Source organism: Cebus imitator, unplaced genomic scaffold, assembly GCF_001604975.1.
Source record: "Cebus imitator isolate Cc_AM_T3 unplaced genomic scaffold, Cebus_imitator-1.0 Scaffold43, whole genome shotgun sequence".
NCBI lineage: Eukaryota > Metazoa > Chordata > Mammalia > Primates > Cebidae > Cebus > Cebus imitator.
The window spans coordinates 585,419-599,427 of NW_016107358.1; the positions used below are offsets into that span (position 1 = coordinate 585,419).

General features: G+C 35.0%; 1 protein-coding gene across 2 annotated transcripts in view; it reads left to right on the top strand.

Moving 5' to 3' along the window:
- Positions 1 to 12,632, top strand: part of OSTN (osteocrin) — a 51,634-nt gene extending 39,002 nt beyond the window's left edge. The window contains exons 4-5 of one of the 2 annotated variants that reach the window (XM_037737818.1): positions 621 to 717; positions 9,884 to 12,632. In XM_037737818.1, coding sequence (XP_037593746.1) covers positions 621 to 705 — 85 coding nt within the window. In that variant the 3' untranslated portion in view covers positions 706 to 717; positions 9,884 to 12,632. The remainder of the gene's footprint in view (positions 1 to 620; positions 718 to 9,883) is intronic. The other variant, XM_017526626.2, reaches the window with a different exon arrangement.
- Positions 12,633 to 14,009: the final 1,377 nt, after the last annotated feature.

The window sequence follows — 14,009 nt, forward strand, 5'->3', positions numbered from 1 at the left end:
AAAAAAAAAAAAAAAAAAAAAAAAAAAAAAATTTAAAAAATAAATAAATAAATACCCACCTAGAGCCACAGCATTCCTTGATTCATCATCCAAGCCTTGATTCATGGCTCCATTCAAAGCCAGCCATAAGGGTTAAGTTATTCTCAGATTACTGCTCTCCAACTCACTCTTCATCAGTCATTGGCTACTTCTATAGACTCTGGTGACTAGATTGGCCCACCAAAGTGCTGGGATTAGAAGAGTGAGCCACCGCGCCTGGCCCAGAAAAATAAAATTTGATGGGGGAAAGGATTTTCCCAAACTAAAGCACTAAATTGGCAGATTAATATGCTGATAAGAAATGGCTTTTGGTTTTGTCTTTTTGAATTTGGATAAGTTAACTTCTCTAAGCCTCAGTTTCCTCATACGTAAAATGGAGATAATTTCTAATAGTATCTGCTTCCACAGATGTGCAAAATATGAGCTAGTGTCTGGCACATAGTGGGTACTGGCAAGTGGGAACTATTATGGTTATTGCAACTCCCAAGGAAAGCCCCCATATCTGCATAAAATAAAAGAACAAAAATAATAATCAATAGCTTGCACTTTAGCTTAAAAATGTCCTCCTTGGTTTGTTTCAGAAAAGCAGTGGATCATCCAAAAAGGCGATTAGGTATCCCCATGGATCGGATTGGTAGAAACCGGCTTTCAAACTCCAGAGGCTAATTGATTCCAAATGTGAGTACAATTTGAGTAAGTAACAATATGTGCAGGCATTTGATTAACATTTCACAATGGACTAATCAATCCATTCTTACTTATAAATCCCCCTTTTGATTTCTTAGCTTATCCATTTACTTTTTCAATCATTTATGTATTGAATTAGTATAGTATATTAATGTTAAATTACTTAAATGATATTTAAAAAGCAAAAGAATGTCCTAGTTCTGTTTCACTCTCCGAAATTAATGATTTAGTTGTTTTCAGACTCCTATGTAATTAACCAGTGGATACTAATATGCAGATAAGGGTTAAAATTCTAGTCAACATATTAAATCGCCTTCATAAATATATAATAATCCTTGTATTATGAAGAAGACATATTCAACTGATGCACATCATTTTGTTTTCAATAAGTACGTTACTAGAACTATAACAGGGAATATAGGAGAGAAAATGTCACAGCAGAAAGAGTTACTAGCCATGGAATCAAAACACCTTATCAAAATCCTGATTCTTTCATTCATTCATTATCTTGTTTCTGTTCAGATGCTTTATTTTTCTACAGCTTGTACATTTAAATAATAAGGTAGTGGTATGAAGATTAAATTAGTTGTTTGTAGTGGGCCTACAATATACTGGATACACAATACATGCAAGTGATAGTTTATATCACAGTTCTGAAAATTTACTCTGTTCCAGGCCTTATACTTAGCACTTTATGTGCATTGCTTCACTTAATCATTTTGTTTCATAAAGCAATACTATCACTCTCTCCAATATCTTGAGAAGTAGTGATATATAAGGGTTAAAGGTGCCAGCTAGAGGGATCAGGCTTTATAGATTCAAATCTCAGGTCATCTATTAATATTCTTAGCTAGGGGAGTTTATTTAAATTCTGAAAGGCTCCTTCATTAAATTATAATGATAATTTTTACCATATAGCATTGTCCTGAGGATTAAATAGATACATATTAAGCACTTAGAATAGTACCTGAAATGTTAACTGCTTAATAATTATTAGTTAACATTATTATTATTATAGAAATAAATGGAAGGATTAGAAATATTGATTTAAACTGCCACCTAGAGCGTAAATGGTACACAGAAAATTAAAATCCAGAAAGGTTACATCTTGAGTAGAGATGTTAAACACAGCATTTAATCATACATATATCCTTTAAACACTAAGTGTTTTTTGAATGTGAAATCTTAGCAATATGTTTTCTTCCAATAGGGCTTATAGAAGATACATACCCACTCCCAAAAAAATAAGACAAACTAGAACTGCTTTAATAATTCGAGGCTAGAGAAGACGGAATTCCGCCTTCTGCTTCTCTCAAGATAACCCTTAGACCAATAACTTAGAGGCCCCAAAACTATCATGTTAGTCCTGATCTTCTCTTCTTCTCTTAATTTAAATCACCCCATTTTTTCCTTTTCCTCATGCTTTAAAACCACAATAAGTAGTCAATATTTTATCTCAACTCTCTCATTCTCAAAAATCACTCATTTAAAATAAATTTCATTATTATGGAGTTAATGAACTACTGCAGCTAATGAATGCCCATAGATATAAGAGAACTTATTGAACACTGCCAAGAACACTGCCTTTTAATCAGCATCATCTCCAAAACAGATTGAACGTTATTTCTTTCATTATTGCCACATTATATTTGAGTAGAAACTAGCTAATTGCTATTTAAAAACAAAGTAATTCTTTGAATCAAGATTTCAGTTCTCCAGTTTCTTGATGTTTTCAGAACATTATGAAGCTGAGATTAAATTAATTAAGTTTGATTGGTTTCCACATATACCTTTACCACCCTTCATTATCCCCCTTCTCAACATTATTGAGTTCAACCACAAGTTATCATAAACAAATTATACAGAGAACTCATTTTCATATGAATTTTTATATGAAGACTGGGCCATAGAAATTTCAGCTAGCTACTAAACTATGAAGAAAGTTTAATGACTACAGTGCTTCCTGAATCACTGTTGGGTGAAATCCAAGTTTGTATGTTGTGTCCTTCCTTCTCTTAGCAAACTTTGTTAACTGATCAGTTTGCTTAACAAAGTTTGCTAAGAGAAGAAAACAAAGTTTGCTAAGAGAAGGAAGAACACAGCATCTTGACAATCACTGTCCTTATATTAAAATCTCAAGGTGATAATATCACAAAAGATATTATCCACACTTAACAAAGTTTGCTCAGAGAAGGAAGAACATAACATCTTGACAGTCACTGTCCTTATATTAAAATCTCAAGGTGATAATATCACAAAAGAATAGATTTAGAAAAGAACTTATCATATATTTTATCTTTTCTGTTCATCAATTATTGTAGGTTCACCTGCTCAACCATTTTGTTTCTATTTATTTCTCTTCACTGTCACCAAGATTTCTCTCATTTTTTTACTTCCTCATGTTAAGTCTCATGTTATGTAGTTTATGAATAACAAAAACACAAAATCATAATATAGTTCTAATATCAAATCAAATTTTCAAAGCTTTTTTCATATTTTTATCTACCGTCACAATATTCCTTTGAATTAAACAGGGGCTGTACTATGTGTATCATTTAATAGATAACAACTTGTAAGTCATTAAATACTCTTCACACAGTCAAACAGCTAAGACATTAAAAAACATAAAGTTTCATTTAATCCAACCCCATTTTTAAAAACGATTCAAGAAAATATAGTTGTGAAAGGAAATTAATGTGTCCCAAGTTTTATAGATTCTTGGGCAGAGTAAAATCTGGGGCCCAGGTCTTTGGACTTAACAGGCCAACATTCTCTTCATGACCCAAAAGGTCTTCTTGGTGCTGAGTTTTCATTGTTGAATGCTAAATTCACTGGTTATACATTTCTAAGAAAAACAGAAATGGTATCTCAGACTTTACAAAAATATTTGTTTCACTTCTGTGCGGGTTGATGGATTTACTTTTGGAGCAGGTTTCTTTGTGGGTTTTCACTTTCTGGGTTTCACTTTAACACTTCACATTAAAAGTAAAACTGCTACCTAATTATGGAAGTTCTGCCTGATTTGAGGTAAAGTCTAGATACGGCTGCTCTATGATACCTAGTTTAGGGACCAAATGCCCCCTGAGGTTTTGCTAACAATCACTGACATGAGATAGATTGATAAATAAGAAAAAAGTCATACAAATTTATTTAACATTTACACATGGGAGCCTTCAGAATAAAGACTCAACTCCCCATTGGGGTATAAATGCTTATATAACATCTTAAGGTTACAGAAAGAATGCAGACTCAGAGCATGGCCACAACCAGGTTTTATTAATTGTTCTAAGACAGGTTATGGTAGAGAAAATGGAAGAGGCTTGGCAAGCAAGGTGGACTTATTATGTAGATGAAGCCTCACTGGTACAGCCCTAAGAGAATTTAGATGCCGAATGTTTATTTTCAGTACTTTAAAGGTATCAAACTCTCAGCTAATCTTTCCTAGATCTGGACAAAGGAAGGGCTGGCTGCATGAATGCAAGGCCTCTACAGATCCACAGATGCAAATTTCCCCCACAAAAGACAGATTTTCAAGATCACTTCAGAATATGTTAAAGAAATATATTTTGGAGTAGAATATTTTTTATTTACTTCAATCCCCACTTTAAAACTTTAAAAGCATTTTACATATTAAAAGCCAAACTAATGACTTTGGAGAGATTTGGATTCAAGATTGTTAGAAACAGACAAAAGATAGATAAATTGGGATAAATAGAAAAAAGTAAATTTAAATATATTATCTCATGTCTTGTTTAGTCAGTCTCTTAGTCCTGAGAATAGATTGGTTCCGTTAAATAGCTGTGTCCCATTCCAGAATGTGACATTGCAGGTGACCTCCATATGTGATGCAGACAAACAGCTCTTTAATAAGAAGTATTTCTGAGGAAACAGAAAAAAGAAATGATTAAACAAAGGTTAAAAACTGTCTAGAACAGTCTATAGTTTTTCTAGAGTCTCTGAGGCATCTTCAGAATGCAATGGCAAGCTCACAGATTATTCTAAATTGTGTTACAAAATAGGGGTTCAGATGAACTTTCTGAGAAGTCCACATTAGCAGGCACGCAGGTTGTTTACATATTAAGTGGCTATTATTTCTCTCAAAGTTTAAGTTGTCTAACTTCAATCTGCAGGGCTTTATAAAAAGCATAGTTTTAATTTCTAAAGATTTCAGGTCAGGAAAAAAATGGAAGAAAAAATCCTTAGTTTGGAGACTTGTAGCCAAGAAAGAATTCAAGATTCAGTCCAAACTACAGGCAAATAATAAAAACACAAAAGCAATGAATACGGCTAGAATCTAATAACAGGTGTCTGTATAGTTTTCTTTTGACACATAATTTTCATCTCTCCACTTCCCCATTTCTACCAAAGACAAGTCATAGTAGAATCAATTTATTTGTGAAATAAGTTTTAGTTGTATTATACTTGGTCTGATTATTTGCATGAAGTATGTGATTGGCCATATAGGGTCTTTTTTAATTGGCTATACTGAGACTTTCCTTATAAGGAATCTCAGATTAGACTTTCAAAAGCTTCTTGAGGTTAACCAAATCAAAGATTGATCTGTGCTTGTACATACCCGTATGGATTGGGTGAATTTCTCTCTTCTCAGGATCTCAAAATAACTTGAGATTCCTGGGTCTGTCGGAAAGTGACATTCTTTAATTCATCAGTCCCCATCATTTTTGGCATCAGGAACCAGTTTCATGGAAGAGAATTTTTCCAAGGGCCAGGGGGGCAGAAGAGGAGATGGTTTTGGGATGAAGCTGTTCCACCTCAGGCAGGCATTAGTTAGATTCTCATAAGGAACACACAACCGAGATCCCTTGCATGAACAGTTAACAACAGGAGTCGTGCTCTTGTGAGAATCTAATGCCACTGCTGATCTGACAGAAGGTGGAGCTCAGGTGGTAATGCCCACTGCTCACTTCCTGCTGTGTGGCCCAGTTCCTAACAGGCCACAGACATATTCTGGTCTGCAACCAGCAGGATGCGAATGGTGCTTTACTTACCACGGGTCAGGAACTTCGTAAAGAAATGACATAGGCAAGATATCAGGCAAGTCTTTCCAAGAGGCTTTATATTGGCTCTCTCAATTACTCAAAGTAGTCTGGACATTTCTGAAAATATACAATTCCAGTCAAAGCCTTGATGAAATAACCAGTGTCTGCAATTGTGTACTGTTAAAAAAAGAAAACATATTCTCGCTGAACTTATACAAAACACAAATCCTATAAACTAAAAATGCTCACAAATAGTTTCTAAATTCTGAAGAAGGCAGATAGAAATATGCTTCAAATTTTGTTCACAAAAGTATACGTTACCCAATCTGTTGTAAGATATAAGAAGTAGCTAAAAAAAAAAAAATGTTTTTATTCTGAAAAAAAAAACCCAAATAATCAGCAATGTTTCAAACAAAAAAGTCATTAAAATGATTTCAGTTTTCTATTACTTTTTGCCAGTGTAATTAAATCTTGTTCTGCTTGATGTTGGGTTAGCAAACACATACACACACACACACACACACACACACACACACACACACACATTGACATGGCTTTTTATAATCTTTCTTACCAAAAACGTACTTTCCTTATATACTTTGCATATTTTTCCCTTATATCTAGTAGTTTTGACTATATATACTTATTACAATGCTAACAATTAGTAACTCTTATTTTAGTAAAAAACCAAGGAAGTAGGTAATTTTAATTACATGTCAGATGCAGAGCCCAGGAAAAAAGACAATGCCTGGAGAATCTAATCTCTCTCAGCATCTCCCAGCAGGGGAGGCACAACTGGGATAGGAGAGATGGACTAGGTGTTATCCCCCAGCCTTATCATGGGCATTTGTCTAGACCTCTGAATAGAAAAACTCAAATCAAGATATACAGACTTGGAAACAAGTTAATCAAGTATCAAAAATATCAAGCAACATATTTGTGGCCATAAACCTGCCTGATCAATAGACTCAGACAAAAATGTCTAAATTAAAATTCCGAAGACATTTCAATCTTATTCTACCAATAATTTTAAAACTATCTTTATTTCTCAAAGATTGCTAAAATCACATGAACTTGAAAAGCATTTGGCCTTTCTTAATTTATGAGTACTCATTTATTTTTAAATTAATGCGGTACCGTGTGTAGACAATTATTAAATATGTATAGCTATAAATACATTTATACACATACATGTATGTATAGAGAGACACAAAGTATAGTATACACATCCGCACACTGAGAGTTTATTGTTTTGATTTTAGAATTTTAGCCGTATGACAGGTAAAACTCACTAGACTAAACAAAAAACAGTTCGATCCAAACTATGCTTTTATAAATGGAAAAATTTACAGTTTATCTGGAGAAGCCCTTCTGGGTTTCAGAGAAAACAGGTAGCAAATTTCTATCTCAAAGCACAGAGAAATTTTGATTTTTCAAGAAGCTTGTGTATGTCAAAGGAAGATTTAAAATGAATGCCAAGAGTCCTTAGGAATTAACCATAAGATTGCATAAGGAGAGCAATCTCATTTAGATAGGTAGCTTTTAATTCAGTCTGTGTTTTTCGAGTGGACCACTGAGCTCAGAACAGAACTCATTAAGGAACAAACCTAAGTTTTTTTAGTTTATAGGGCCTAATAATTTAAATATGTAAAAAGTGGATGTAGTTAAAAGGCAAAGCATTTAGATGTTTAAAAATCAAGGGTTTCTGAGAGTTGAACAATGAGAACACATGGACATAGGGAGGGGACTATCGCGCACCTGGGCCTGTGGCAGCATAGAGGGAAAGGGGAGGGAGAGCATTAGGAGAAATACCTAATGCATTCCGGGCGTAAAACCTAGATGACAGGTTGATGGGTGCAGCAACCAACCATGGCACATGCATACCTATGTAACAAGCTTACACATTCTGCACGTGTATCCCAGAACTTAAAGTAAAATAAAACAAACAATTAAGGATTTCACTGAATCCCAGGTCTTCCCAAAACAGGAAAACTCCATGGAGTCCTGGCCACACAAGATTTTCACAGGGCACTATACTGCAAAGACAGTTTTCTAGATGTTTAAACGGCACCATTTCTTATCTAATGTGCAAATAAATGAGCTCCCTGCAGTAACAACCATTTATTGGAAACAACTGTAGTTGGCCCTCTAACACTATTACGCTTGCCTAGGAGTGAGAGTACTCAGAGTAACCTTCTTCTGAGTTCCTTGAGTGTGAGTTGTTAGAAGTCTTCTCTAGATCTTTTCCTGTGGTACCAAAAATGACAAAGAGGAAGGAGGAGAAGTAAAAGTAAATAGGAGAACAATCTTTTTTTTTTCTGGAGACGGAGTTTCACTCTTGTTGCCCAGGCTCAAGAATGGTGCAATCTCAGCTCACTGCAACCTCTACCTCCCAGTTTCAAGAGTTTCTCCTGCCTCAGCCCCTCCAGTAGCTAGAATTACAGGCATGCGTCATCACACTTGGCTAATTTTTTGCATTTATTAAAGACAGAGTTTCACTATGTTGGTCAGGCTGGTCTCGAACTCCTGACCTCAGGTGATCCACCAACATTGGCCTCCCAAAGTGCTGGGATTTACAGGCATGAGCCATGGTGCCCAACCTGGGAGAGCAATTATTAAGAAAAGAAGGGATCCTGTTTTTGGAAATTGTTTTTCAGTGGACTAAAACTTTTTTCATTTTTTAAATGAGAGATTATGGGAGAAAAGAAAGAGGCTTGGCTAGCAAAGGTAGTCTTGTTATGTAGTCTTCAGAGAGAATAGATGGCAAATGTTTCTTTTCAGACCTCTAAAAGCGCTAGACTCTCAGTCTTCCCTAGATCTAGACAAGAGGAGGGCTGGCTGCATTCATGCAAATTCTTCACAGACACAAATATCCACCCACAAAAGACAGCTTTGTGGAGCCACTTCAGAATATGTCAAAGAAGTATATTTTGGGTAAAACATTTTGATTTCTGTCACTAGTTCCTAGGCCAAACACTAATTTCTTCTCTGATACATATTATGAAAAGGACGATAATTTGCTACTTATGCAATGGCTTTCTCAAATCATTAATATATCGTGCCAAAGCTTTGAGTTTTTAGTAAGCTTTAGCTCTAAGCAACTCAAATTCAAAGAAGTATTTTGTCTAAGTTTTCCTAGCTTTTCTAGATGAAATTAGCACATTCTAGTTCTGTGCCATTGAAATCAGAATGTCAGCCTGATAAAATTAGAAATGTGACCATTGGCCAGGCACCGTGGCTCACACCTGCAATCCCGGCACTTTGAGAGGCCGAGGCCGCTGATCACCTGCGGTCAAGGATTCGAGACCAGCCTGGAGAACATGGTGAAACCCCATCTCTACAAACAATACAAAAAAATCAGCCTGACGTGGTAGCGCATGCCTGTAATCCCAGCTACTCAGGAGACTGAGACAGGAGAATCACTTGAACCCAGGAGGCGGATATTTCAGTGAGCTGCAGTTATGCCATTGCACTCCAGCCTGGGCAAACTACACCTGAAAAAAAAAAAGAAAAAGGAAAAGAAATTTGACAATTAATTTCTGCTACCACTTGCTGGCACATCCATTAAGACTTTTCTTCCAATAATGTGAAACACATGTTGCTCAATTATACTGAAAATTATTATTTTAGATTAATATTGACATATATTGACACACCATCATTCAAATAAGTTAACATAACTCTCAAATACAACAGAAATCTTGTTAAAATGGCAGTATATGTTTGGATTTTTGGTAGAATGTGCAAAATGTACAATTTTCAATGTGTTATAATACTCAGAAAGTACTATTCAGGTTTTATTTATCCTTTTGTTTGTCATGGTGATATCCTTTGAACAAAGATTAAAAACTCAAGCAAAATAGAATATAGTTGGTACTTGAAGAAAGGAGTTGTGAAAAAGCCTTTTTATAATTTGTATTAAAACTTGAGCATAAGCACTTAGGTTATATGTTTAAAATATTATTTTTAATGCATTTTGAACTGAAATTGTCATTTTGAATTGTTGTCTTCAAAATAAAAATTTGCCATGTAAATAAAAACTATAATGAAACAGCAAGTAATTAAAGATTTAATTCTTCTCAAGTGAAGTTGGTGGACTTCCACCTGATCTACAGAGTACTCATTAGCTTTAACCATCTCAACTTTCACTTTTGCAGATGCGACTTCCTTGGGTGAAATGCCACAGAAATATGGAAGATGCTTCGGTAAACTTCTTCACGCTTCTTAATGAGTAAACTTTTAGGGAACTGACCTTCTGCAAATCTTTTGTAAAGCTTGAACTTCAGCCCATCACATTACAGCATTGTTACAGCTTCAATTAAATTGCGTAAATCATTTTGAGGCACGTATATTTTAAAATTATATACTTTATTCAGGAATGGTTAACTTCTCCTCAAACCTTACTTATCAAAATAATAATTAAAAAACACAATACAGTGAAGTGCCTTTTATGTGCATTTACCCAGTCACGTTTGTAGTCAAAAAATAACAAAAGACAGATTTTCTTCTGTAAAATTTAGATATGATTAGTTTGTTCATCATTATTAGGGAATAAGGAAAGGCAATGCTGTGTATTTTCTCTTATGTACTTTTACTTCTCTATATTCCCTTTTTCCAAGAGACTGGTAATAATTATGAAGTTAGGCTTCTCTTATCCTATTCAAGTTTCAATCATGTTCAGCAAAATAAAACACAACCCCAGTGAGCATATTGTCTTAGAATTAAGAAAGCGAAGGACATTACTCATTTGTTAAAGTTGGATATCCCTTGTCCCCTAAAAATTTTCCATTTTTCTAAATTTTAACTGATCGTTAAGAGCAGCAGTGGCTCATTAGGAGGGGAATAAGTACACGCAGAAGTAAAGATGAAAGTAGGAGGGAAGTCAAAAAATTACCAAGTAGTAAACCACCAGAACAGGTTAGGGCCAGTTAACTACACATCATTTTAGCTCAGTACATTTCAGCATAGTATAAGGTGATCTTTTTGATACCGTGGAATCATCTAAGAAACTGTTTACTCGGTTTCATATATTGGCTTATTTGGTTTCAATTGTCTTACTACCCTTAATATGCCAGTTGAAGTTCATAATGATTTTGAGAATGATTTCTTTAAAATGATTCAGATTATTTTTGAATGACTATTACAACATAAATTTTGGTATTCTAGAAAGCTTAATTCTCAGCAATAACTATAATATTACTGTGGCTTGGACACATAGGCCATTGTGCATTGAGTATACTTTCAAAACACACAAAAAACATTCTGTGGAACAGAGATTCATCATAAGTTACTTAGCAGAAGTTTATAAAGCATCTGAAAAACACTTCCTCTGTAAACTCTAAAAATCACTGTCTGATACGTGGGAGGAAAAAGAATTTGGCTAGTAGAGCAAAGGCTTATTTTAGCATAAAAAGAGAGTGTTGTGAGAAGGTGTCTTCATATCAAGAAGAGAAAAATGGAAAATTGCTAATTTTAACTAAATATTAATGGACTTGTATGATCCAAAGAATAAAATAAACTCAAAGAAACATAATGAAAATACATTAGAAAAAAGTTAAACTAAGAAATTGACCTTTATAAAGGACTAATTTTTCAGTTATCCAATGTGCTTTTTAAAGGCAAAGTTTAAAAGGGCCGAAAAGACGTGAAAGAAATGAACATGTGTACTTAGAATATATATTGGTTTTGTATGTAACTTCTTAGTTTTTCTGGACGTTTTTCCAGCTGAAAGTCTTCAAAATTAATTTAGGAAAAAATAGTAAATAAATGGATTTTTAAAAATTGTAGTAGAGGGCTGTAGCAAAGAGAAGTGAATTTTGGGAAAGCTAACCAATTCTCTTTTTCATAACCTTGTGTTAGAAAGCTAGCAATAATACATACGGAAGTATCCTGGAAGACTCATGGTTTGAAATAATTAATTAAGAAGTTGTGATATCTTTTGTCTGCCTTTCCCCAACCTTGTGATAAACTAAAAATGTTTCTTGTTGCTTAGAAGCTCTTTCTTTCCTTGTATTCATGTTTGGATATTTGTAAGCTTCTAATCCAACTCAGTTCTGCTTCATGCTTTGACAAAAGGTATTAAAACCTACTTTAGCCTAAAACTTTCTCATGGTAAATATTTGAAGTTGGATTAAACAAATTGATTTCCTGCATTGTTTATTGTTTAATTCAAAATTACACGATGGCATTCAACTTAGTTAAAATAAGAAGTCACAATATACAATATTGATTTATGCTATAGATTAATGTGTAATGTGTTTTCTCCTAATATGTACACAATTTCCATTAAGGAAAGAAAATGTTTTCTCCACTTATAACTCTATTTTTATTTCATATAGTAATTTTCACCATTACTTCATTCAGAGTAGAAAATAAGTCAGCAATATACTAAATAATAGGGCTATTCTTTTAATATAGCAGTAAATTAAGACAAAATTTCTGTTAAGAATATGACAAGTCATCTCATTCGTTTATCCAATGCATTAGGTATTACTAACCCAACCATATTTAAACTTAAAGGGATTTTTTTGTTTAGTTTCAAAATAATGCGTTACTTTTTTTTTTTCTCTTTGTTTCTGTGTGAAGCTTTATAGGGCAAATGAATATATGTATACGAATTTCTGGGCTCTAGTGTCAATTACATAATCAAATTTCATAAGAGAATGTTAGCTCCTGGCTGTGTTGTCTTAAAATTTACTAACACTACAACATGTCTGTCAAGTTATACTTTTAATTTGTGCATAGCTTTAGGGAATTAATTTCTTAAACCAAATTATGAAAAAGTAACAATGGAATCTGCTAAGAGGAAAAAGTGTACAAAGCTTTCTGAATGATATTATCCCTTATGCTTAAAGGCTCAGATGCTTGAATAACTTTTCCGAAGTTAATAAACATGAGATGATGAAAGCAGGAGTTTTAATCTTTATTATAACACGTCTGTGTTCATAAGTGTTGTAAATACACAGAAACATCTTCGGGCATTATCATACAACTAATATTTACTTACATACATTTGAGTTACTCCTTAGCAAGCTTAGCGTTACAGCAATATTGCTCAACTTGGTCTGTTTTATGTAGGCTTAATTTTTTTTTTTTTTTTTTTTGAGATGGAGTCTCGCTCTGTCGCCTAGGCTGGAGTGCAGTGGTGCTGTCTCCGCTCACCACAACATCCGCCTCCCGGGCTCAAACGATTCTCCTGCCTCAGCCTCCAGAGTAGCTGGGATTACAGGTGTGCCACCACCATCCCCGGCTAATTTTTGTATTTTTAGTAGAGATTGGGTTTCACCAGCTGGTCAGGCTGGTCTCAAACTCCTGACCTTGTGATCCTCCTACCTTGGCCTCCCACAGTGCTGGGATTACAGGTGTGAGCCATCACATCAGGCCTAAAATTTTTCTTAATACTTTGCTTGTTTTGTTTTGTTTCCGTTTTGGGGGATTTGGGTGTTTTTTTTGTTGTTTGTTTGAGACAGTGCCTTGCTCCAGGCTGGAGTGCGGTAGTGCAATCACAGCTCACTGAGGCCCTGATTTCCTTGGCTCAAGCGATCTTCCCACCTCAGCCTCCCAGGTAGCTGGAACTCCAAACACACACCACTGCTCCTGGCTAATCTTTTTTTTTTTTTTGGTTTGCACCATGAGATGGGTTTGCACCATGTTGCCCAGGCTGGTCTCAAACTCCTGGGCTCAACCCTCAATCACCCCCCACCTCAGCCTTCCAAAGTGGTAGTATTACAGGTGTGAGCTGCTGGGCCTGGGCTTTAATTTTCTTTAATAGATATTGCAATATTGTTCATTTTATCTTATAAGATAGGTTTATCTGAAGCACCACTCAATATTATGTAGATTAAACTTTATCTTCTCATCCCCATATTGTAAAGGGTGGTATATAGATTGATCTGGTCAACTATCACAGGGTAAGCTGGCCATTAATATTCTTTCATTGTAAGGTTACTTTGACAGTATATCTGTGCTAGCACAGATTGTAAACAAAATTGAGGTTGAACTTCCAACATTGAATTGACTAAATACGTTTGTTTAGATGTAAGCAAGGGGAGTATGTTGTATAGATGTGAAAGAAAAACTAATCAGGCCAGGCACAGTGGCTCAAGCCTGTAATCCCAGCACTTTGGGAGGCCGGGGTGGGTGGATCACGAGGTCAAGAGATCGAGATCATCCTGGCCAACATGGTGAAACCCCGTCCCTACTAAAAATACAAAAATTAGCTGGCGTGGTAGTGCAGGCCTGTGGTCCCAGCTACTCGGGAGGCTGAGGCAGGAGAATTGCTTG